Raw genomic sequence first — 23,785 nt, forward strand, 5'->3', positions numbered from 1 at the left:
TGTCCTTCTGGGTAACTCCCAGTTACCCCCCACCCCGGGCATGACGTGCTGTGGTATGGAATACCTCCCTGGCTAGCCCGGGTCAGGCGCCCCGTCTCTGCTTCCTCCCGGCTTCCCCTCCTCCCTGGCAGAGCATGAGCCTCACAAAGTCCTTGGTCAGGGTAAACATCACTCAGCAACAACCGAAAACATCGACTTCACCAACACTGTTCCCAGGCTGGAAGTCAAAACACAGCAGTGCACCAGCTACCATGAAGGTGAAACATGACTGCTACTGCTGAACCCAGGACAAAATGTTAACTCTTATTTAAAGTCTTGGGTAAGCTTTGTTGTTCAATATTTTTAAATAATGATGAAATGTACTGTAAGCCTTGACAGTGTCTTACATGCTTTGTGTGGCAGTTCAGTTTAGATAATAAATAATTGTTGAACTATTCTGTATACAAAAGGCTGACTTGGTTTGTAGAGAGCTTTCCATTCTTCACTATAACTCCTGTATTATTCTTTCTCATCATTTTGAACTAAGACCAGTGGTATCTCTATAGACAAATTCATGTTCAATGCAGATAAAGTCTTCAGAGGTGATGTTCTTCATGTGACTTGTTTATATTAAATTTGTTATACATGTTTGTGTTCTAATGTTTGTTTATGATTTAATATGTTCTTGAACAGCATTTACTTTTTCCTATACTTGTAATGAGTGATGTACTGTGACTCAAGTACTTAACCTAAACATCCCTTTGAAGTGGTGAAGTAAACCACGGTTCTGTCACATCTAATTAAGTATCAAGAGGTAGACTACATAAGGAAATTACAAATGGTCTCTGTTCCAAACCAACCTGATGCTGTTTGCCTTTTTTAAAGTCTTTTCATGTTGAAGCACACAGTAAAGCACCTCTCACTTTGCTTTTCGTAATTCCTTCCACTCTTTTCCCTGCTCTTGTATGCCAACACTCAGGAATTGTGTAGAGCAGTTAAATTTGCAACGTCATGGAGAGACTAGTGTTACCCAGTGAAAACACACTTAGTGGGCTGAAATCGTGTTCAGTTTAGAGCCCTGTCCTGGAACAAAGCCTTCCTTAAGGGAAAAAATGTGAAGGCACTCTCCTGGGGTAAAAGAGAGGACTGCACTCTCATTTGGTTACATAGCAGCCATACTTGGCAATGGCTGTCCATTAGCCTTCAGGCAAAGTGCATCAGCAGGATACATATGTTGCAAGCTCTTTGACTCTTTTAATTTCTTTTTTAAGGTTCCTATGCTACTAATTAAAGCCCTTTTCAAGGACGGTAACTCAGTTACCACTTACAAAGACAGAATATATCAAATATCTACCTACTAGCTCCACAGCATAGTGTGTATAAAATAAATAAAGTATCATGTAGTCATATTTTGGTTTGTATCCTGTTCCTACAGTGCTGTAGTCATGACTGTATAGAGATACTGGCATATTTAGATACACAGAGAGTGGGTCAAAGCATTTACATGTATTGCATGTAAATGGAGGGCGGGAAGAGCTGGATTTTTTTATATATATATATTTAAACTTATTAGTTGTTACACTTCACAAATAAAGCCTAATCATGAGACTATAGTTTTTCTAAACTTCTAGTTTCTGAATGTGAACAATTTTTCAGTCATCTGCAGTAGAAGTTAACTGTCAAATTGCTGATACATAGGATCCACTTTCTATCATCTTGGTGTGATGGACTGTATTAGTTTTATGAGTGCTTTTCAGCTCAGTAAATGTATGCACACATGTGTGCATGCATACGCACTCTAACAGTTTTATCTTGTTTGAAATTAACTGTGCTGGAAAAACTTTTATCATAGTTCTATGAATAGAATTAGCCCCTTTCTTTTAGTTCGGGGTGTTGAGAAAGCCATGGGAGGGTGTGTACTGGTGTGCTGTCTCACTTTCAACATGTGGGTATAATACACTGAAAGTGTGCCAAACCTAGCTCTCTTTCTTTATCCCCTTTTCTCTGAGCCTGCCAGAGCCATTTGATTAATCTGCTGGTGCTTAACAATAATTGCTATTCTGGAGAGCTGTGTTCAGTGAGATGGCATCTTGACTGAATACGTATATAGAAAACTGTGTAGAGAGTCTTGGCAAAGCTGCTCACCCCCTTGATCATTTGTCCTTTTTAAATGTGTGGACCAGAAAGTGAGGTAATAGTATGATAAACTGGTATTGTGAAGACACTTTGTAGCATAGTCTTCCATTCAGCATTGGATACATGTGCATACCTGTACAAAGGCGGAGAAGTAGTCCATCCCAGTCTTGGGTCCTCTTCTGCCTGCCCCTTTCTCTCATTTTCCAGGTAGGACTTGGAAGCACATAAGAAATAATAAATTTTAAACAGCATGTTATCTTCCTTGTGCGTTGTCATAACAGAATGATAAATAATTTTATCTGTGTCCTCTCTTAGGACTACTGGTTCTTCTGGGTTTCTAAGAAAACAACAGAGAGATTGAAAATCACTTTCCTATAAGCTTAGAAAACATCTAGAGAAAAGTTAGCAGCCTGATGAAATTGCAGAAAGCTGCAGAGCAATAGAGAACTCCATTTTCATTGGTGTAATCTGCTGAGGCTATCAGCACAAGAGGATTTCTGCTGGAGATAAATGCATAGTTGAAATGCATAATGGTAGCTTTTAAAATAACTAAACCACAGAAATATAAGGCACAAGCTTTAAAATGCTGGAGAAAAGAACAGCTTAGACAAATGCCCTACGTTTGTGATTGTTTGCTTTCTAGTCTATTCTGCAACATGACCTCAGTTATACAAGGTTATGATAGGTAGTTTAGTATATGGATATGTTTAAAACATTAACTTAGACCACTTGCTTTTTACAGCATTTGAAACCTCAAATTCTGACTGCTTCATTGTGTGATACCATCTGTTACAGACAATCTTTCTATTAAGTTCATTAATAAGTTTAGAGTTACACTGTTTGAACTGTATTTGAATAGGTAGTATGACAGGTTTCAGTTGATTTATGCAGACAAAAAGTGGTATCTGATAATGCAGTATTTTTTCCAACTGGCAGTATTTTACACAGTAATCAGATGATTTTAAAAGTTGGGCTTCTGTTTGTTTGGGTCTGTTTGTTTTTTTCTTAAAATATATAAGGGAAGAAGTCCTTTTTATGCTTTGGATGTTTTGGTAAAATAGTTTTAAATTATACATCAAATATTTCAAACTATTACAGCATCATATAGATTGAGTCAGTATATGGGATCAGGGTACTTCTGAAACTTGGTAATCTGACACCAAAATACCTCTAAGTCAGAAACTGGTGAAGGGAATTTAAGAGACACAGAGTCCATAAGTGTATAAACATATCTGTGTATAACAAGAAACTTGGAAATTAAGAAATACTGGTTGTCAGTACATTTGTTTGTCTTTGCTTTATGTATCTGCCAGATTTTCTTCTTTGCTACCCTTTCCTTGTTGTCCTTGCTCTTTAAACCTTTGCTGCTGTTCCAGAATATTTTGAAGGAAAATGCATACATTTTACTGAGAAAACAGGTATAAATTACAGCTTGATTTAAACTCCACACATGTTGGAATGTACTGCAAAATTACATAAGTGTGTTACTCTTCTGCCTTTGTACTTGCACCGCTCTACTATTTATAGTTTCATGGTGAAGTTTGATTCAGTTCTTATAGTTGTTTTTCTATCTATATTAGTAGTAGTTGGGAAAGACCTCTCCTAACAATGATCTCTTTAGTGCACTGTCAGATTTCAGCGGGCTTATCCTCCTGTTTACACTCTCATAGGATTTGAGGAGTATTTTCTCTTTAGCTTATATGCTGTATCATATTTAACTCCTCTTTCACCAGTTTAGTACTGCTTTTTTGTTCTGTTGTGCTATGACCAGTGTGCCCTTATAACAAGTGTTTATGTGCAGTTGAAACATGTTTACAGTGATAAATAGGCCTCAGGTGCTTGTGGCTCCTTATCCTACCAAGTAATTAGGTGATCCTTCATGTGACAGAGTGGTCAACTATTTTGAGTGCTGCCACTTAGATTCGCTGTGAACGAGGAAAATGCATTTCTCCATGGACACAAAGCAGACGGCTCTACTGTTAATTTTGAGATGTGTGTCTGTGTCAGCACTTGAAGTGCTTGTTACTTACATTGAAAATTGTTTTGCCAGAGCTGTTAAAAAAAACCCACACCAAACCCAAAAATATCCCCCAGCCTAATTATCTATCCAGGATCTATATATCCTTCGGGTAACAGCTATCCCGCAGTGTTCTCATCACCTTTGTGTTGCTTGCCATGTCTTTTCAAAGCTTTTCAGTGCGTGGAGGACTGGCAGTTGAACAACACTTCTGGTAATCTCAGCATCAGTGCTAGAAAATTAAACATTGGAGGGCAAGGGGAGGAGCACAAAAATTGTGAGCACCATGCAAGTATTTCTGACTTTCAGAGCCTAAACAAACATGATACAAGATTATCAGTCAGTCCTGCATTCATTCCCTATGTGCCTATACGCTTTGGTTGGCTCAAAATTAAAAATGTGATTTGGGGAAAGGGCATGTTGCTTAAAATGCCCTCTGTGGGGAAAAGATGTGCGTGCTCTTAGGGAAACTCTACCTGCCAAGATACCTTTTTATAGAGTATGCCAGTTTCTTTATGAAGATTTTTCTTTGCAGATGCGATCGTGGTAGCTAGCACTAGTGCTGCTACTCCATGAGGCATTTTGTCTTTTGAGTGTGGTCCCTGTGAAATGCTACCACTTCCCAGTTGCATCTGCTTGGAGTGCTCTATTAACCTATTAAACACAGCTTACACCACTTTGCTAATGAGGATAATAGCTTATCTTCTCAATGGGGCAAGGGTAATGCTTTGTGCTAGAGACTCTCAGCTGTGGTATTGTAAACATACATGCAAGAGAGGTTCTCAGGTGTCTCTGTAAGTGCACTGTCTTTTGCAAGACCATAAAGAGGGAGAGAGGACTGAGGGGAAAGAGGTTGCCTGCAATTTGGCATTGCAGCTGAAGTGAAAATGTTTTGCTTGATTTAGAAGATGTAGAGGGATTTAATGTAGCTATAACCCTTCACAGTTTGTGGAAAAGTTTTCCTTTCCTTTGGAAAAGACTCAGGTACTGCTACCTCACTGAAGAGTTTTGTGTGAGAAAGCATTACTAGCAGAAGCGGCTCAAATGCCCTTGATGACGGGCAGCGGTACCTGGGTGGCAGTGGTGAGTGATGGAGCTGATGCTGAGGTGCTGCTGGGGGTGCAGGTCACCTGCTCAGTTGGCCTTCCTTGCTTCACATCTCTGAGGAAAGACAGAGGTATTTGCAGTCTGCTAGTAATGGTTTCATTGGGGGAAACGAGTAGCTGTATGATAGAGTCAGAGTTTTTTTCACTGGCTGATTAATTGTATTATGTAAGCCTCCTTCTGTTGGATTAGTGTAATATTTAAAAAGGAAAGCAGTGAGACAAATAGTAAAAGCAGTTGGATCTTAATATAGCACATTTTCAGATTTGAGTAGTAAACACCAAGTTTTTAAACTAGGAAAAAGTGATCCTAAGTGTCAGGAACATACCAAGATATTTTATTACTCTGATGTCAACATAACACGTTTTCCTTATTCTTATCCCCTGCTCCCATTAAACTTTCGCTTTTGAATGTAGTCCTCAGAAGACAGCATGGAGAATTTCCCTATGCTTGCCCTATTGTGACAATAATAGACAAATAGTCCGTGGGGATTACTTGAGTATCTCTTTGTCCAGCTTGGAGTGTTCTTGGGACAAGAGTTTTAGTTCTTAAAGAAGGATCTAGCTGGGAAGAGCTGGTGCAGAAATCTGGGAGTGGGGAGGAATCCAGGTTGTCTGCCACCCCTAGTCACTGTGATCATTCTTCTGGAAAAAAATGAAAGGACTTGGTGAGGTCCTTTTGGAAAAAAGATGGAAAAATGTAATGGGATAAGTACTTGTTCTGAAGCAAGACTGGAAAATCACTGAGTGTGGAGATACCATGACAAGTGTGCCAAAAAGAGTGGATTTAGAATAGTAATTAACTGCTGGTTGAGTAAGAATTGCAAGATCACAAAAGAAATTACTGTTATTAACAGAAGTATTTGTTCTAACATCAAGCTGTCATCCTGCTGTACTGTTTAACCTGATTCTGCCATGTGGAAAACAAACAGAAAAAAAAAAATCTCAGATATTTTATTAAGTGTGAATTTGTGATTTATTTCTGTATTATTTTTCAGTATAATTGTCTCCTAAATGGTAATCACCTTCAAAAGCAAGGGAACTTAAAAATCTGAAGGACTTTCTGGCTTTGGACACACTGTATGAATGAATGCTGGATCAGAAACTGTAGGATCTGTGGGAGAATATTGCTGGGTATAAATGTGTTAGATCCTACAGAGTTGACTTACAATAACTTGTCACTGCAGTTCTGTGAGTTAAAGCCCAATAAATACCTGTTGATTTATACCTCTCCTGCTTTTAAAACAGGAGAGTTGTAAAATAGTTTGTCTTAGGGATCCCAGGCACGAAACAGCCCCTTTCCTTGCGGCTTAAGTGTCATCTGCATGCACAGCATTTAATAACAAACAACTAATTGTGGGGTTATGTGCTGAATACCACAACAGGCAACAATAAGGAGGTTATTTGGTAAAAGATTGACACTTAGTCTAGATACCTGTTAGTTGATAGCTTTTTTGCTGCCTTGAGCAATGTCAAAGATTTCTGGAACCTGACATCCTAGTAAACTGTGAATGGTACCTATCTATAAAGTTGTGTGGTTTTAAACAATGTATTGGTCTCCCAATGACACTTTTATATTGAACTGGAATAGATAGGACATCCTTCAAACAGGTAGTTGTATTTGGAGGAAAAAGTGAAAGACTGAAAAAATAAAGCTGCATAGCTCAAAAGAGGAGGCGAGAGATCTGCTTGTCCTACCTGGTCCACTTTGTTTCAGTAGGTCAGCTTCGTGCTCTAATACCATAGTTCACTCATTGTCAAAAATATGATTAAACAGCCTCAGCCATAAAGGCATCAGAAGCATGAAGTGGCTTTGGGGAATGGTGTAATTCGAATATGGATAGTACTATGGAAAAGTCATCTTTCTTTAGCTTACAGGTCTACAGTGCATATTTAAAAACACCCGTGGAATGTTTTTTTATTTAGAAAGTAATTAGAAAATGTATTACTCTCTTCAGTGCAGAAAAATTCCACCATGGGCTAAAGGTTGGAATTTCTAATACCAGAATTTTCTAGAAGTCAGTGATACATGCTTTGTCAGTGAAACATGTGTAACTTAATCACAGTCAACCTTTATATTTAAATCTTCTTGGATGTCAAAATGCATTGTGTGTCAATGTACTTCAGAATTATTTTGCAGTCCCAGACTCTCCAGAGGTGATGTTAGCAGTAATTTTGGTTTTTAGTCTTTTGGGGTTTGTTGTTTTTTGGGTTTGTTCAGTTTGCTTTGTAGGGTGTTTTTTTCTTTAAATGAAGAAGTAGGTTTTGCCCTAGACTTAAGAGGTGAGCATTGTTAAGTGGTTAGCCACGTAGCATTCATGCCTATGGATGAATCATAAGGAGAAATATTTTTCTTACTATATCAGGCAGTTCAGGCTTCTAGCCTGAAAGCCAACCAGGTGGCCAAAATGCAAGCAATGGCTTTTTACTTCCTTATGGCTTATGAGCTTGAGTAGCTGTTGAGAGTGGTGATGCCTGCTGTCTGCTGCCTGACTTCGCAGTTTCTCTGGAACTGGGAACTGTCTGAAAAGCTGATTGCTTTTTAAGTAAAGCTGCATATCTCTGTGGAGATGTGCATGTTCTGCAAGAGACAGTGAATTGCTCCTTTCCCTCGCATAAGCAAGAGCCAGAAGACTGGGTGTGTTCTCTGCAACATTGCAAATACCTCAGTGCACATGGTACCACTCTGGCCTGCTGTCCACAGTGTAAAAATGCTCAGACCCTGGAGATCAAACCCAGAGCCATTGTTGCAGGAACAGTTGGTGTGGATCAAGCGAAGAGGGTTGGTCTAGCCCTCTGCTGCCAGTTTAGGATGACACGCATCTTTCAGAGGTTATTTGCCCCATCTGCCAGTCCCATGTCAATGTCTTAGGTGTCCTAGAGCATCTCAGATATCACTAGCTAACCAAGTCTAGGTAAGTGAAACAGGTCTTCCAACCTCCATGTAATGGGTAAGAGGATATGGAGTGGCTTAAAGCAGTGCTCTGTCTAGTGCAGTTTGTAATAATGTGTTGAGCCCTGTCTGAACCTGGCCCTTGACAACTTTATGCAGAACTGGGGAAGGAGAGAGGCAGTTTAAGGCAAGGATTTTTTTCATGCAGCGTAAAGTCATCTCACAAATTCATAAACTGATTTCAGGAAATAAGGAAGAATTAGGTTTGAATGGTGATCATAACCTTGAAATACAACCAAACTTTGAAACTTAAAAGGCTGTTTGTTTTGCTTCTCTTTATTTCTCTCACTGCCTGTGGGTTTATTTCTCTCACACCCAGTGGCAGCTACCTTAATGGTGGCTTCCTAGAAAAGGATCTCTTTGCCCTGCCTTCTAGAGGTGACAATTATGTTGCCTTGCCCAACTGCGTGTCCCAGTTCAAGTCAATTTGTCACTCGGGGTTCTGTATAGGGTCAGCATAGTAATGGTGGCGGTGGCGACACAGCAGCATAAGGTATTCTTAGCTGATCAGCCATTTAAGTTTAATAATCATGAGTGTGGTTTTCTCTTACAGCATTTTATTATCTTCATTTATTGCATTAAATGGTTGCTGAACACTTACCATCTTCTATTTTCTATATATTGTGCACACCTTAATTGTGTAATTACTTTGCTGGCATATTTGGCACATGTTCATTCTCCAGTATAAAGTAGTATTGTGCATTTAGTTCCTGCATGAGATGTGGGTGATTCCCACTTGGCACTTTGTCATTATGTGATGCCCTTTTTGCAGGTGATACATCTTCTAGAGAGATCTCTGTCAGCTGTAATTAATTAACCACTAATATAAGTCAGCTCCTCTTCATGGTATGGGTAGAATTATACATACCTAGATATAAGCCTACTAGGCTTAGCTTTGATTTAACCACTGTTCTAAGTCTACTTTAGGGGACAACACTTCTTCAGTTAACAGGGTAGGCTAACTTCAGAAGATTTTCTCATTGGCATAAATTTATAATTTTGCAAATTCTTCATACAGTCAAATAAACCAAAACCAGAATTGCCAGTGAGTGATCAAGAAAACTTAAAAGCAAAACTCAGCAATATTAGAAATCCTGGGGTTGCTTTAACTCAGCATTAGATTCCTGGTGATTTCCAATTAGAACCGGTCTGTAGATCTAGAAGCAACAGGTTTGTATGTCAAACAATAACATATTGGAGTCAGCAACTTCCTGAAGTTTCTTCTGGTATGTAACACAGTCACAGGTTTTTGTTCCTCAGTACTTTGGTATTTTTCTCACTTTCAAACACTTCCTACTTAAGAAGATGATACAATAGCTGTAATTCTTGATATTTCTGTATGTAGTTAGTGCTTTTAAAGCTAAAACCCAAAGCCCTGCAACCCAGTATCATAAAAAAAAACCAAAACAATCAAAACATACCCCCCCCCCAAAAAAAAAAACACAAAACAAAACAAAAAAAGAAAAACAACCAAAAAACCCGAAAGAACTCCCACACAAAAAATTAAAGAAAGAAACAAACAAAAGAAAATAAGCCACATACTTTAGGACAGAATAAAGCAAATTTTGACATCATATAGATTGGAACAAACTAAGCACTGTCTCTCTACCAGAACAACAAAAAATTATCCTTAACATGCATATAGAAGGAGAAATCCAGAAATCATTACTTTTGCCCAGTAATCCCCAATGCACTATTTGTCAAAAATCCAATGATCTACAGAGGTGTTATCTTTTACTTACAGATACACTGAAATGTGTGTGTATGTATGGTTATGTGATGTAAAAGCAGTACCTTAACTTGCCTTTTCTGTCTTCTCTAGTGTTTTTTTCAGTATTATTCTAGACTGCATAAGAAAGCAGTAATGTACTTTAGTCAAATTGGTAATTCAGTTACAGCTCTTTTTCCCACTGTGTTAAATAGAGGATACTTTTAACACTTCCTTGAAGCAAACACTTACCTTCATTCCTCTCCCCACCCCCTGCCCCATTTCTTTTTTAGTGGGCAGTTTGCAGTAGTGAAAAAATGCCGTGAGAAAAGCACTGGCCAGCAGTTTGCAGCAAAATTCATCAAGAAACGAAGAACGAAATCCAGCCGGCGCGGGGTGAGTCGGGAAGATATCGAGCGAGAAGTCTGCATACTAAAAGAGATTCGACATCCTAATGTGATCACCCTGCATGATGTTTATGAGAACAAAACAGACGTCATTCTTATTCTGGAGCTGTAAGTAGCTGTAGAGACCTAGGGACTAGTAACAAAATATTGGTTGGTTGGTTGGTTGGTTGGTTGGTTGGTTGGTTGGTTTTAACAAAATAGATGCTTTTTCTGAGAACTTAGGAATTTAATGATTTAATTACCACCCCAAAAGGTGATCAGTAATAGCCTTAGAATTCTTTAGTTTTAAGTCAGAGTTGTAGCTTCTTGATCTCTACACATATTTTTCACTACAGTGCACCACACAATCTACTACAAAGGTTAAAAAAAAAAACACCCCAAACCAGCATATTTAGAATTTTATTCTGCTTGTTACTTTAATCACTGTTGATGTTATGGATCCAGAGGAATGACCTGGGGCTAAGTAAACTGATATAAAGATAAGAGCAGGGGGAAATACAGATTCTAAGTGGACATTAGTTTAGCAAATTTTGCTATGCTTTATGTTGATGTAAAGAAGTAGCATCATAGCTTTTTCTCCTTTTTTTTTTTTCAACCCGCTTAACAGAGAACAGAATTTTCCCAGTTCTGTCCTATGTAAATGTAAACTGAACTTTCGTGTCGTTTCATATAGCTTTAGTTCCCATTTTCCATCCAAGGTTATTGTTAATAGGTTGAAGTAAATATATTGCCAGAGAACACTTCTGCATTCTTTCAAGTCTGGCTTCCAGTTCCTCAAAGATTGCAAGTTTAGAAGTTAAGCATCACTCACCCATTACAGTTTGGCAGTGCCTGCTGGTGGGACATGCATATCTTTACATAAGGTGCATACCTGACACTGTATAATTAGCATTCCTGCTCTGTGATTTGGTACCAGATTCTTGGGCAGCACTTGTGTCTTTTCCTTGGCTGTTCATGTAACTTTTCTTATGAAGGTTATATCTTCCTGTTTACTAGCTTTAGTAAACGTTATTTTCACTTGCTTTACAAGAATACTTTAGTTTTGGGCTCTTTCAGTAACGTATCTATAGATTTGCAGCCTAGATTTAAAAAGAATACTGGAAAGTTGGATTTTCATCTTTTCTGTGGTATGTACATGCATGATACTACTTTGTTACATTAGGACATACTTTTACACTTCTAGTCCAGTATGTGGTGATTTACTGTAATACTTTTTGTGCTCTGGGTGTTTTTTTTTAGTTCCAGAAGTACACATTTGTATTAGTTTGTTAACTTGGGGTAATTTAAACAAGTTTTGGTGTTTTTTTAACAAAGATTAACTATCATCCTCTATGAAGTAAAATTACCTTATGTTCCTGTCAGAATATCTACTACTGCTGGTTTTCGTTTGGAGCACTTTAAATGTGTCATGAATGCTCAGCAAAATTAGTGTGATCCTTTTTCCTCTCCCCATTGATACTAGCTATCGCATTCCTTCTGTCTATAACCTTGTATCACTGCTTCTGCAGTGCATGCTTTCTGTTCTGTAATCTGTCCAGCTGATATCTGGCCAGTGTCTGGACTTGAAAGCTCTGAAGAGGACACAGTAATCATGGACAGCGGTAGGAGGAATGGGGCTGTTCTGCACCCCAATCCCTTTCTACATGGATAGGAGCTCTTCTGACAACAAGTTTGGTGTGTGTGTCTGTGTGTACCTCCTGAGGTTCATTAAATGGAAGCAGATCCTGCTTCTGAAAATGCGCGTTAATATTTCTTAACATTGATGGTATGAAGCTCAGCAAACTGTTGGCATTACAATTTAACTGGTTGTTTTGCCTAGTTAACAATCTCCATATAGTTTCTGCTGGAAACGTCTTTTTTTTTTGCTTTCCAACTGCAATGTGAGACTTTCAGGTTTAAGTGCTATATGGGATATCACAAAGGTAATGCATTAATTTACTTAGAGGAAGAAATGACACATTTGTGAACCCTTTGTAAACTGAATTTGCTAATTGCTGTAACGTTTTGTGATTCTGAAAATCACTATGATAGTATGTAAAGCTACTGAAAAGACAAAAAAAATGTCATTTCAGTTACATGCTTAGAGATTTAAATATGTAATCCCTTTCTTCTTATGTTCTAATATTTGCATTATGCCTAGAGACTTACTCCCCTGACATTCTTTGCTCTTACAGAACAGTTTCAAACAAATGCAAAGCTGAAAGCTCATTAAATAACTTGGTTTGCTCTGCTCAAAACCCATCCTAAGTGGCTGTTTTCCCTTCTGCTCAGAAAATAACATTTTTCCTGGGACTCGTGTTCCTTTATGACTTGAGACAGTATACCACATACAGATAGAATTTTGTGTAACTTGATTTTTCTAGAATTTAGAGAGAAACTAAAAATCAACACTCCAGCTATGTATGGGAGATTCATGACAAAACAAAAGCCCAGAGGAAACACTAATGTTAATAAGCAAGGGTAGCAACACGAGCAGAGGTGAGGAAAAGTATCTCTGGTTTCTGTTCTTGGTAGAAGCTGCAGCCCACAGAGATCAAGCCACTGCAGCTGCCCTTTTGCTGGCTGCCAGATGTTGACATCCACAGTCTCAGGGCAAGAGTGACTATTGCCTGTTCAGTATTGATTTTTATCTCCTGGTTCAGCAGGAGGCTTGCAGTATTGTGTGCAGCATCCTAAACATTTTCATGTGTTATTAGTCAGCTGTTTCTCAGACATGATTGTCTCTACAAATTTTCACTTCATTCCCTTGTGGTAAATGTTACATCAGCCAGCAAAGTATTCAGTGTGGTGATTTGTATGCAGAAATGTGTAGGCAGTTAGTTAATTATTATGGTTGCAAGGTCCTCACAACACTGAATGCAGAAAAGAGCTGTGTATCAAAAACTATCCACATAGATGTCTGGCGTTTTTTCTTTCAACTACCTTATCTCACTGACCCTACAAAAAACAAACCAACCAAAAAAAACCTCACAAAACAAAAAACTGAAATATTTAATAGTCAAATGCATCCTTAAGAGCTTCAGAAGTTAGACACTAGCATGAGATATTCTTGAAGAGCGTTTTATATTTAGAGAGACACTCCTGGTATATTTAGAGAAATCAGGCATATTTTCATATTTCTAGGTCTTCCTTAATGGCAAGTGTCTCCCTGATTTGGAAATAACCTTTGAAATTCCCATTCTATGAATTCTTTCATCAGCTTGCCAGGAATGCTGTGCATGTTACATACTAACTAGAAGACACTGTCTCTTCCTCATCTAGCTTAAAACTGTAATAGTTTTTGTGGGTTTTTTCTCCATTCACATAAATAATTAATTAGTCAGAATTTTATGGTACTTTTTTCTATCCAGCTGCAGGAAGTAGTCTCTGTTATTTCTTAGCTATTTCAGTGAGTTCTGCTGAAGCCATCATTTTCTCAGACTTCACAGAGTAGAAAGCACAGATGCTTCTGTTGCACAGTAATGATTATTTTCTTTCCTCAAGCATGTTTTGAATCTACTTGGTTCCCCTTTTGCTGACCTTTGATACATAATCTGACTCTTCGGTTGTGTTTTTCCTTCCACTTTGTTCTGTTTTCATTTAGACTGCAGACCTACAGAATATACTGTGTGTGGTGCTTTGTAGAACCTTGGTTATGGTTTCTCAGTTCAACTGCAAAGAATGAATGCCCTTATCTTAAACTACATGGTAGTTCCTTAGAATGCTCAAAAGTAATCAGATGGTATCACCTTTTAAAATAGCTTGATAGCAATAGCTGACTCTTTTCAGTGGGAAGTTGTGGATGGAGTTTTTCTCTGCAAGAAACATACCTTCATTTCTGAATTGGAAATCTTAACTGAAGACAGCTCTTGTAGCATAGTTCTGAATGATGAATAACATGCTGAACTTCAGAAAAGAAAAGAAGAAAGCTTTGAAAGTGTCAGCTCAGAAAGAGGAATGACATTGACTTACAAGTCGTTGTGTATTAAATACTAGGTTTATGCTTTTTTAAAAAGTTCTTATATACTTTCTTTAGAATTTAGTCCTTAGCATCGCAGTGTCTGAGAGATTTCAGTCACACTGAAGAGATTATTTCATTACAGCTGGTGTGTCTAATGGAAGCCGGACAAAGGAAAATGATGAGGCATAGCGATGCTGTAACATGTCTTGATATTTCTGGTAGCTAGATAAAGAAAAAGCTAAGCACAGTGTTTTTCTGTGAGTAGGAAACAGCTAACTGACTTATTCTGCTCTTTCAAAACATGCAGTACACTTTGTACTTCTGATGAGTGGGTTGGTAACTGCACAATTCATAAAGGTTGTGAAAAGCAGTGGAGGTAAAACCACTTAACCTTAAATAAAACAGAAGTAGGAATTTTTCAGTCTAGTCTTAGGCTGATAACTTCTGTTTTAAAGGAATGGAAAGGGTCATACAGCAGCCATTTGACCACAGGATGCTTAGAGAAAGCATTTATTTTGCAGTTGACGTGGATTAGAGAAGGATTCAGATAATTTATCAAACCTGCTTTTAAAAAATGAAATAAAATGGTTGTGGAAATCTTCAATTTTACTAGTTTATGTTGCTTCAGAATGTAGGCAAGGCAAGTTAAGCTTTGTAAGCTTCAACTTACAAGGTTAATTTTCTTCAAGCAAGGGGTTTGCATTTGGGTTTGGGGGTTTGTGTTTTTTTCACTTTATTAGAAATCCTTAGGTAATCATTAATTACCATTTACGTGCTGTTACAATATGAGCAGTGTGATCAACATGGCATATGACTGGGTTGTTACAAGGTGACTGCGCTGAGAAGGTTAATTAGTTCTAAGTTCCCTATGTAGGTTCCCATAATGACTTCCTCTGAGATCTGGTGATCAGTTCCATTTCATAGTTAAGAAAGTCTGGCAACTTGCAAAAGCACTATCCAGAAACCCTTTTTCCCAGAGGCGATATATTTTCATTTCCAGAGGGAAATATGTGGGTTGCAGACCTTCCTTTAAAAATGCTTGTGAAATGCTCTTACCACTGCGGCATTTTATAAAAAAGAATGCAGTTGACCCAAAGCTTTATTTTATTTGCATCAGTCTAGGGAGAGCTGGCAGCATTGCCTCGAAATGCTGGGGAAGTAACACGTACCGTATCAGCTTTGCTCTTAGTGCTTGTACAAAGTATTTATGAAAACGTGCTCTGCTACTCAAAACCAATGTAAAATGCAGTCATGCTATAACAGTGAAAATAGATTTACTGAGCCCTTATGGCTTTCTGTGTTATATCATGGTCAATAATATAACATGTCCTTTAAGATTAAAATTTTATCATTAAAATTGTCATCTCCAGGAGTCACAAATTCTTGTTTTATTGAGCAAAATAATTGAACACCCTATGATGCCTGCAAAATTGTGACTTGGTTTAAATGTAAGCTACAGACTTTTATGCAGGAATATTAAAGAACTAATGCTTTAAAGGAAAACAGTGTGTGAAGGAGAATATAGGGGCTTTGCAGCTATAAAGGAATTAGCTGTGACTTGGCTGTAATCAAGCTCTTCTGTTAATCTGAAGGGGTATAGGTTGTTCCCTATCAGTTATTTATGAGCACTTTGGCGATCAGAGTTGTTACAGCACAGATGAACTGCTCAGAAAGCTGTGTGATAATTCCTACCAGCAAACAGAGAAATTGAAGAGAACGTCTGTGCTTCCAGAGTATACGAGGTACAGACACTCCAAAGTGCTCTACAGGAAGAAACATTAGTGCTTGGTTAACCTCTTGCCTCTACTCCCTTGAGGAAGCAATCTATCCAGCCACTGGTTGATGTCAGTCTGCTAGATGCTGGCTGCATGGGCCTCTTTGCAGAGCCCTGAAGGCAGTTTGCATGGCTCTGGAAACACGCATAATGACCTGGTTTCAGGCAGATTCCAACAAGGCATTCATGCACCAGCCACACTAAAGCTAACTTAGAAACAAGGCTGAAGGATTGTAATAGAAGTGGAACCAGTGTACTACTTGGGAGAAGGTGACATTCAAAAAGATCAGTTGTAGAAGCTGATATATGGAGTTGTCTGCCCCTTCTCCTTTAGATTAAGATTGCATTTGTGCATGAGATGGGATGTGCACATGTGCAGTGGTGGTGGAATGGTGTTTCTGCTTGGTTTCTGGCTCCACCTCTGAAGGTGACCCTGGGATAGTAAAATATGCAGTGTTTGTTTACCGTGGGACTCTGTTATCCTGGCTGAGGTGCAGGGCTAGGCTTGAAAACCCAGCAAGATTTTAGGAGGCTTGTGAAGACTGCAATAGCTTACGTAGCTAGTGTCTCTGTTGGCTTGTTCTAATAAATTTCTTTGACCTGTGACATCTGAAAGTCCAGTCAAGATCATCTAGTGATTTTAGATATATAATCTGGTAATGAAATGTATGAAAGCAGGCTCTGAATATAGACCTGGGTCACTATAATGCAGTGAATTAATTGTGGAAGTGAAACTTGTAAAGTAAGCTGTATTAAACCTCTGTGATTTTCTTGAAGTAGTTGCCTTTCAGTGAGGTGAACCTGCATAGGATCTTACCCTAGGCATTAAGGCTAAGATGAGTAATGTGAAGGGAAACAGTAAAATCCTGTAGACCAGAGGTCCAGCTGCTTCTGGAACAAAGCTGTGAGTGTATTACGTCCAGTCCCTCACCCACACACTGCTTAAGTATAGGGCTACCAAGTCACTTAGGTCACAGGCATCTAAAGAAGCACACAGCACTTACTTAATAAAAATCTGCAACTTTTGCTAACTAGCTTTGAATTTTAAGGGGAAAAAAAAAAATCAGTTTTTTTTTTTTTTTTTTTTAACCAGTTAGGTTCTCTGGACCTCAGTTTTAAGATTGATGAGCACTAGTTGTATTACCTGCAAAATACAGGTAACATTCAATTTTGCTCTAGCATAAGGCTTCACGTAAAAGAAATGTCACTAAAACTAACCTGTGGCAATGACAGGATAGTACTCAGCAGTGCTAGAGAAAAGCCATATGTGATCTCATGCGATTAACTACTCACAAATGTGACATCTTTGGGGCGCATAAAGGTGCATGTGCATGAAACTTACACTTTCGTGCAGTGTAAAGTTTCAGGATGCAGAATTGCACGAAATGGAATGATTGCAGATAAGAACCTGGAGGAGACTCTTTCCATTTTACACAAACACAGTTAACGTTTCTTTGTTAGGTAACTTGAAAATAAGTAAACATTGGGAATAAAATCATTCTTCTGGATCTAAGAGGAAGCTGTGTAATCAGTGCTGCTTGTTTACAGATGATTAATAAGTTTCACAGAGATTGCCTATCTTTAATATGCCAGTGGGTGTAAGACTAAACTGTAACAGCCATAAAACATACCAATACCTGTGTGACACAGTCGCAGTCTGTTTTAGACTGCAGGATGGGCAGCACAGTGTTGCAAGTTTCTGTTGCTGAAAATGTGTTCTTTGAGTACTTCTTTTGCATTTCTGATGATTTAAGCATCATCGTGCACTTTCACTGTTTCACATGAGAAGTAGACCATATAACCATGTGTTTGGTGGAGCCTTTGGGACTCTTCCTCAGCCAAGGGTCCAGCTCCGCCAGCTCACCAAACTGCATAACAGCCCAATGGCAAACCATGCTGAGTGCACAGAGCTGCTGGGGTTTGCTGTGACTGCTTCTGTGGCTGCCCATGGCTGGGGAAGCAACCACAAGTGAGTCTGCTCTGTGTGGCATGGCTGTGCTTCAGCTAACAGCCTCCTGGCAAATGCAGCAGACATCCACTTGGAAACAAGTTCCATGGATGTCTAAGTCTCTTAGCCCAGTAACTGAAAATGAAGAGAAATGCCAGCACTGTGTCACCATCCATGTTTCTGTGCATTATCATAAAATGCTGCAGATACAGACCTTTGCCTGAAAACCTTTTCCTGTCTTTTCAGTTGGAAGCAAAGAATGAGAGAATATGCAAGTGTATCCATTTGTAAGATTTTTCTGACCAGCCTCTGTAAAATTATTTAATATTTAGAAATTCTATTTTAATATCTCTTTTAAAAAAAAAAACAAAAAAACAAAATTACCTCTCTTCCTTCCAGTCCATGATTCATGTATTTAATGGCATTTTGTTTAAGTAATTGCTTTCATGCAGAAAATACTACAACACAAGTAATACCAAAAACAATACTCTCATTATTGTCTGGGCAGCTCAGTGAAAGCTCCAAGAGCTCATTAAAATACACTTTTCATGCAATTTGCATTACAGTAATGCAGATTAAGTCTCTTGAAAAGTTGACATGTAAAGTAGTCAAATGTATTTCCAGAAATTTGCACAGATTGTTTAGCTATTGTTATGTGTTAATCCCATTATTTTTCATAATCAGAAATGTAAATTGTGAACAGATTGTATTGTTTTCCCTACAGAAAGGCAACATAAATTAGGGTGTACTTTCTGATCCCAATACAGTGCAAAATATAGGGGGTAATATGACTATCTTTATGGTCTTTAAGACATTTCTAAGTAATAAAGCTACTTTTATAAACAGGAAAAACAGTTTGCCATAGTAGACAGTCATCTCCCTATGTCCTTAAACTGAGAGGAGATGGGTTGTTTAAGAATAGTTGTAGTTCATGTTTCCTGTTCTCTTCAGTATCTGTTTTTTCTGTTGACAGTTATTGCCTCTCCTGCCAAACTGCTGACAGAGCTGAGAAAAGGGTCATCTTCAGTTTATTCTGCTTCCTTAAACGCAAAAATCTGGATGTGCTTATGTACCTTCCTCACTTCTTACCCCTCTTTCTGCCTGCACAGTTAAAACACTTGCTGGGAATTTGGGGGCAGTAGTGGCTTTGCATTGCAGGAAAAGGGTGGTAATGTTAGAGAACAAATACAACGTACATGCTGAATGTAACACACTATTTCAAAGACTATGTTTTCAAAGAGTTGAATGCCTTGAGGACTTTAGAAACTGAACAGCAGGGCAGCTACCAGTATCTGTTTCACAGTAAACTTTAAATTTTGTATTTTTCAATGGGGGAGAGAAGTGGGTTGGAAATCTGATGTTTTACTGATAGGAACCAATTCATGTTTTATTTTCTAGATGTCCCACTACATTGGTATGTTCTCAGTATACTTCACATCTAGTTATGTTCTTCTAAATGTGCATACACAGAGTGGGTGGGTTTTACTTAATCTAAATTTAGATACAGCCAACTATATGTGTTTGGGTTTTTTAAACCTTCTTTTGTTAGCAAATAAGACTCTTTTCATTGTATTCCTTTCACAGAGACAAGGAGTAGTTACTAACTATCTGGGGTATTGAATTAAGTTATTTTGATGTTCTTTTTGGTATTGACAGATTTCAAAGCATCTGTATCCTTTTCAAGGCTAGTTCGAGACTACCTATGCTAAAAGGAATCCATTGGATAAAGGAAGCTCATCAGTAACTCTGCTTCTGTTCTCCAAGTGTTGCAGGTGGAGAGCTCTTCGACTTCTTAGCTGAGAAAGAATCTCTCACAGAGGAGGAAGCCACAGAATTTCTCAAACAGATACTTAATGGTGTTCAGTATCTCCACTCTCTGCAAATTGCCCACTTTGATCTTAAGGTGTGTTGAGCAAATAAAAACTTTGACAACTGTAAGCAGTTTCCATTAAAGTTCTTTGTAACACCAGCCACAAATCCACCGTCATGCAGACCTTGGCGGCAGTTTTGTTTTGCTAGCTTATGTAGACGGAGGAAAGGTCAGCCATTGAAAAGAAATTACTAAACCATAAATAGTTCCCATCTGGTTTTAATGTAAGATTCTTCACAGAAAATGGCAACTTCCAATGAAATTAAACCATTCTGGGGAAGCAGTCTCAAAATAAAAATGATGATTATGATTTTATGTAATGTGAACGGGATCTGGATGAAATAATCTGAACAGGATGCATTTTTTAACTTTTTTTTTTTTTGCTGTTGTGTGTTATTTATAGGTACTAAATTGAAACAGTACAGAGTTAAATACAAACATTCTTACGGAGCAAACAGAGCAGCTCATTTTGTCTGCTTTTTTTGCTCTTGGGGCTTTTTTATTCATTTTCTGAAAGCCTGTTAAATTGCATCCTTTTGATAATGAAAAGATATCTTTTGTATCTAAACTCAGTTATTGCTTTCTTAATGTTTTAATTCCAGAATGATTTCTTCTGTAAGATTTTTTTCAGAGGTAGGCCGCTGAACATACCCTGAAGTTGGCAGCTATATCCATAATAGGAAAAGGAGTCATAATTCTTACATTGCAGTGCAGTTCTGAAAGGGGTGCTGCGTTCTGAGCATGAAGTAGAGAAGGAAATGATTTTTAGAATAAGCATACCTTTCCCAGTCTCATCCTCATTGCCTACAGTAATATACTTGGTCTTTATATGACAGTTAACAAGAGAAAAAAATTGTGAATCTAGTAAGACATACATTTGTTACAATATGAAATGTAAATTTTGGCCAAAATTGGCAATGTAATAATACAAAGCACCCTTTCACCAGATACCAAGAACATAGGAATTGTATGCAACAGGACTCAAAGTATGCCGAGCAATAGAAGTACGCAACAGAAATGTAGGAAGGGAAGGAAGAATATTACATTTGCACATATCAGCCCCTCTCATTGGGGAGGAGAGGTAAAAGAAGGGTGACGATGAAAAGCTGAGCTGGATGACTCCAGAAGTCCTGAACAAAGATGGATGTAACTTAAGGAACTTTTCAAAGCATGCCAGCTTATGGGCATGTCAGGATATGGAGACTAAGTAGCTGGTTCTGTATCCGAACTAAAGTGATGGAGTGTAAAATCAGGCTCCTTTGGTAATCTCAAAATTTTACCTCCTAACTTCATTTATGGTTTTGCAAATCTTTGCTGTAAAATAATCCAAAGTCTGTATTTTAAAATAAGATAGAAAAGACATGAGGACCTGTTCTGCTTCGTTTTTTGTCAGTATGTTGAACCTTAAAATCTGGGAGCTGGACCACTCCAAAAGTTTATGTTGGAGATCCAAAGGCAATAAGATATACCTCCCTGACTGCTTGTAGTGTGAAAGAAACTTCTTTCAAGGAGTAATGTTAACCAAGCCCAAATGCTAGTTTATGTGACTTTGCTTCTTGCAAGTTCCCAGGGCTGGTTGAATGGCTGTCGTACAGAAGTTGTGGTCTTCAGGGAAGACAGCGTGTTTCACTTACGGTCAGTCCACAAGAAAACTGCAGCTGTTGTATCTACAAGAGCTAAAAGCTTGCCCCTGTGGAAATCATAGCACTCTGTCATCAACACAAAATCCTAATTTACTGTAGTTAATTTTTAGCATATGTTACATCATAATAGGAAAAGGTGGGATTTTTCTGTTGAAGACAGAATTTTAGACTGAGAAGTGTTCAGTGCTGAGTAATGCTGATATGTATTGCACATTTTGTACCTATGTATAATCTCTCCTTCTCTTTCCCTTTCTCCTTCTCAAAGCCTGAAAACATAATGTTGTTGGACAGGAATGTACCAAAGCCTCGAATCAAGATTATTGATTTTGGTTTAGCACACAAAATTGACTTTGGAAATGAATTCAAAAATATCTTCGGAACGCCGGAGTTTGTTGGTGAGAAAACTGTTTTTTCTTCAAACTATTCTTTTCAGTCTATGAAACAGAATTTGTGGCACAGCTTGGTTTGGCTGAGATACAGATTATGCACTTTGTGTGTAATTCATGACATTTTGAAATGTAAATAAGCAATTTGTATCATTCAGTTCCAACTTAGACTTGCATTAAGGTGTCTTTATCTATCAACATCTTAGCTTATTATCTCTGACATATATAGGCTCAGAGTGACATAGATCTGTTCTCTGACTACGTACTGATCTTCCTGCTTTCTCCTTTAGCTCCTGAAATAGTAAATTATGAGCCTCTTGGTCTTGAAGCAGATATGTGGTAAGTTATTGGATCTTATTTGAAGTAAATCTCTCTTGATTATTCTTATGTTCTAACCTTTTTTTTTTTTTTCTCTCTCCTCTCTGTCCCTCCATCTGTTTCTCTACCCCCTCCCTCACCCATTTTTTTTACCTTTCACTCCAGGAGCATCGGTGTAATAACTTATATTCTGTAAGTACCAAAATCTGTGGGTGCTCTTGAAAATGCTTTTTCTTTTTTTTTGTCTTTTTTTTGTCTTTTTTTTTTTTTTTATTCTGATTCCATCATCTGGATTTTCAGTGGTGTTCGTAGAAGTCAAACCATTTTGATTGCACATCATGTTTCAAGTTGAACAATCATAATAATATATTTACTGAAAGGAAGGCCATTAATTAGCATTAAGATAGCATGGGAAGCTGTCTTCAGATCTGTAGATGATTTTCCACAGTGGCTTTATCTTGGTCAATATTCCCTGAAATAGCAGCAAAGCTTTTTGCCCTGCTACAGCACATCCTCCTGAAAGTCTGTTTGCAGTCTTAGAGCAGAAAATAAAAATGTTCGCTTTTCTACTGTTAGTTGACCTCAGAAGGTTGGAACAGCAATGTTACAACATGAAATGAGAGGAATACCACTTATCTTGCAGACTAAGTGGTGCATCACCATTTCTTGGAGAAACAAAACAGGAAACATTAGCAAATGTGTCTGCTGTGAATTATGAATTTGAAGAAGAGTTCTTCAGTAATACCAGCGCGCTAGCTAAAGACTTTATACAAAGACTTCTAGTCAAGGATCCAAAGTGAGTTGTTTCTGTTGTGTATACACTGTTGCAGCCTATGTCTGTAGTGTTTCAAATTCACGTTATGTTTTTAGATGTTAGTTTAACAAACATATAGCTGTATGTATTTTTTACTATCTGAAACAGTCTTGCCTTTTATTCTATTAAAGGAAGAGAATGACTATTCAAGATAGTTTGCTGCATCCTTGGATCAAGGTTAGCATGTCATTCATTCTGTTGTCCTGTTTTTAATCATTCTTCATTTCGTACTTCGCTTTCATTTTTCAAGTTCCTTAACAGGGAAAATTGGCATAACTGTTTAATATAACTTACTGTTTTGTAAAGCTGTCTGTATGAAAGCTAATAGATGCAGAATGTGGACTTCTTTAATATATCCTCTATGTAAGTCATCAGTAGGGATGTAGCCCACTATTGAGATGAGTGCTTAGGCAGAGAAGGTAATCTTCAGGGAGCATTGCACTGACAAAGATACATTCTCTGACCCCTGGTCAGTTTCCTGTCATGTTTTTCATCTTTTAATCTCCTTCTTTATAGTGGGGGAAAAAAAATGAAAAGGGTCATCTCTTCTGTCCTTCCTCTTTAAACTGAAGAAAGCAGTTAATGCAGGGCAGTGGTCTGCTTCTTCCAGTGTTCCATAGTGTGTGATTTGCTTTGAGCTGTTGCGGTGTTGCTAGGTTGAAAGGGAGGAAGTGGGACTCATACTTCTTAATGGATATAGTAATACCTGCCACTTAATTTTTTTTTTCAAATTCCATACCACATTCTGATTGTAAGTAGTAAACCTCTTCAGTGCCATTGATTTCCCAG

General features: G+C 38.0%; 1 protein-coding gene across 2 annotated transcripts in view; it reads left to right on the top strand.

The window, feature by feature from the left end:
• Positions 1-23,785, top strand: part of DAPK1 (death associated protein kinase 1) — a 90,842-nt gene that overhangs the window by 33,996 nt on the left and 33,061 nt on the right. For both annotated transcript variants that reach the window (XM_061456304.1, XM_061456303.1), the window contains exons 2-8: positions 10,190-10,411; positions 19,730-19,868; positions 21,744-21,873; positions 22,155-22,203; positions 22,348-22,374; positions 22,826-22,978; positions 23,128-23,173. In XM_061456304.1, coding sequence (XP_061312288.1) covers positions 10,190-10,411; positions 19,730-19,868; positions 21,744-21,873; positions 22,155-22,203; positions 22,348-22,374; positions 22,826-22,978; positions 23,128-23,173 — 766 coding nt within the window. The remainder of the gene's footprint in view (positions 1-10,189; positions 10,412-19,729; positions 19,869-21,743; positions 21,874-22,154; positions 22,204-22,347; positions 22,375-22,825; positions 22,979-23,127; positions 23,174-23,785) is intronic.

The sequence above is a fragment of the Pezoporus flaviventris genome, unplaced genomic scaffold (assembly GCF_033815535.1).
Source record: "Pezoporus flaviventris isolate CSIRO_AGI_PZ_B2104156 unplaced genomic scaffold, CSIRO_AGI_Pfla_v1 ptg000022l, whole genome shotgun sequence".
Classification (NCBI taxonomy): Eukaryota; Metazoa; Chordata; class Aves; order Psittaciformes; family Psittacidae; genus Pezoporus; species Pezoporus flaviventris.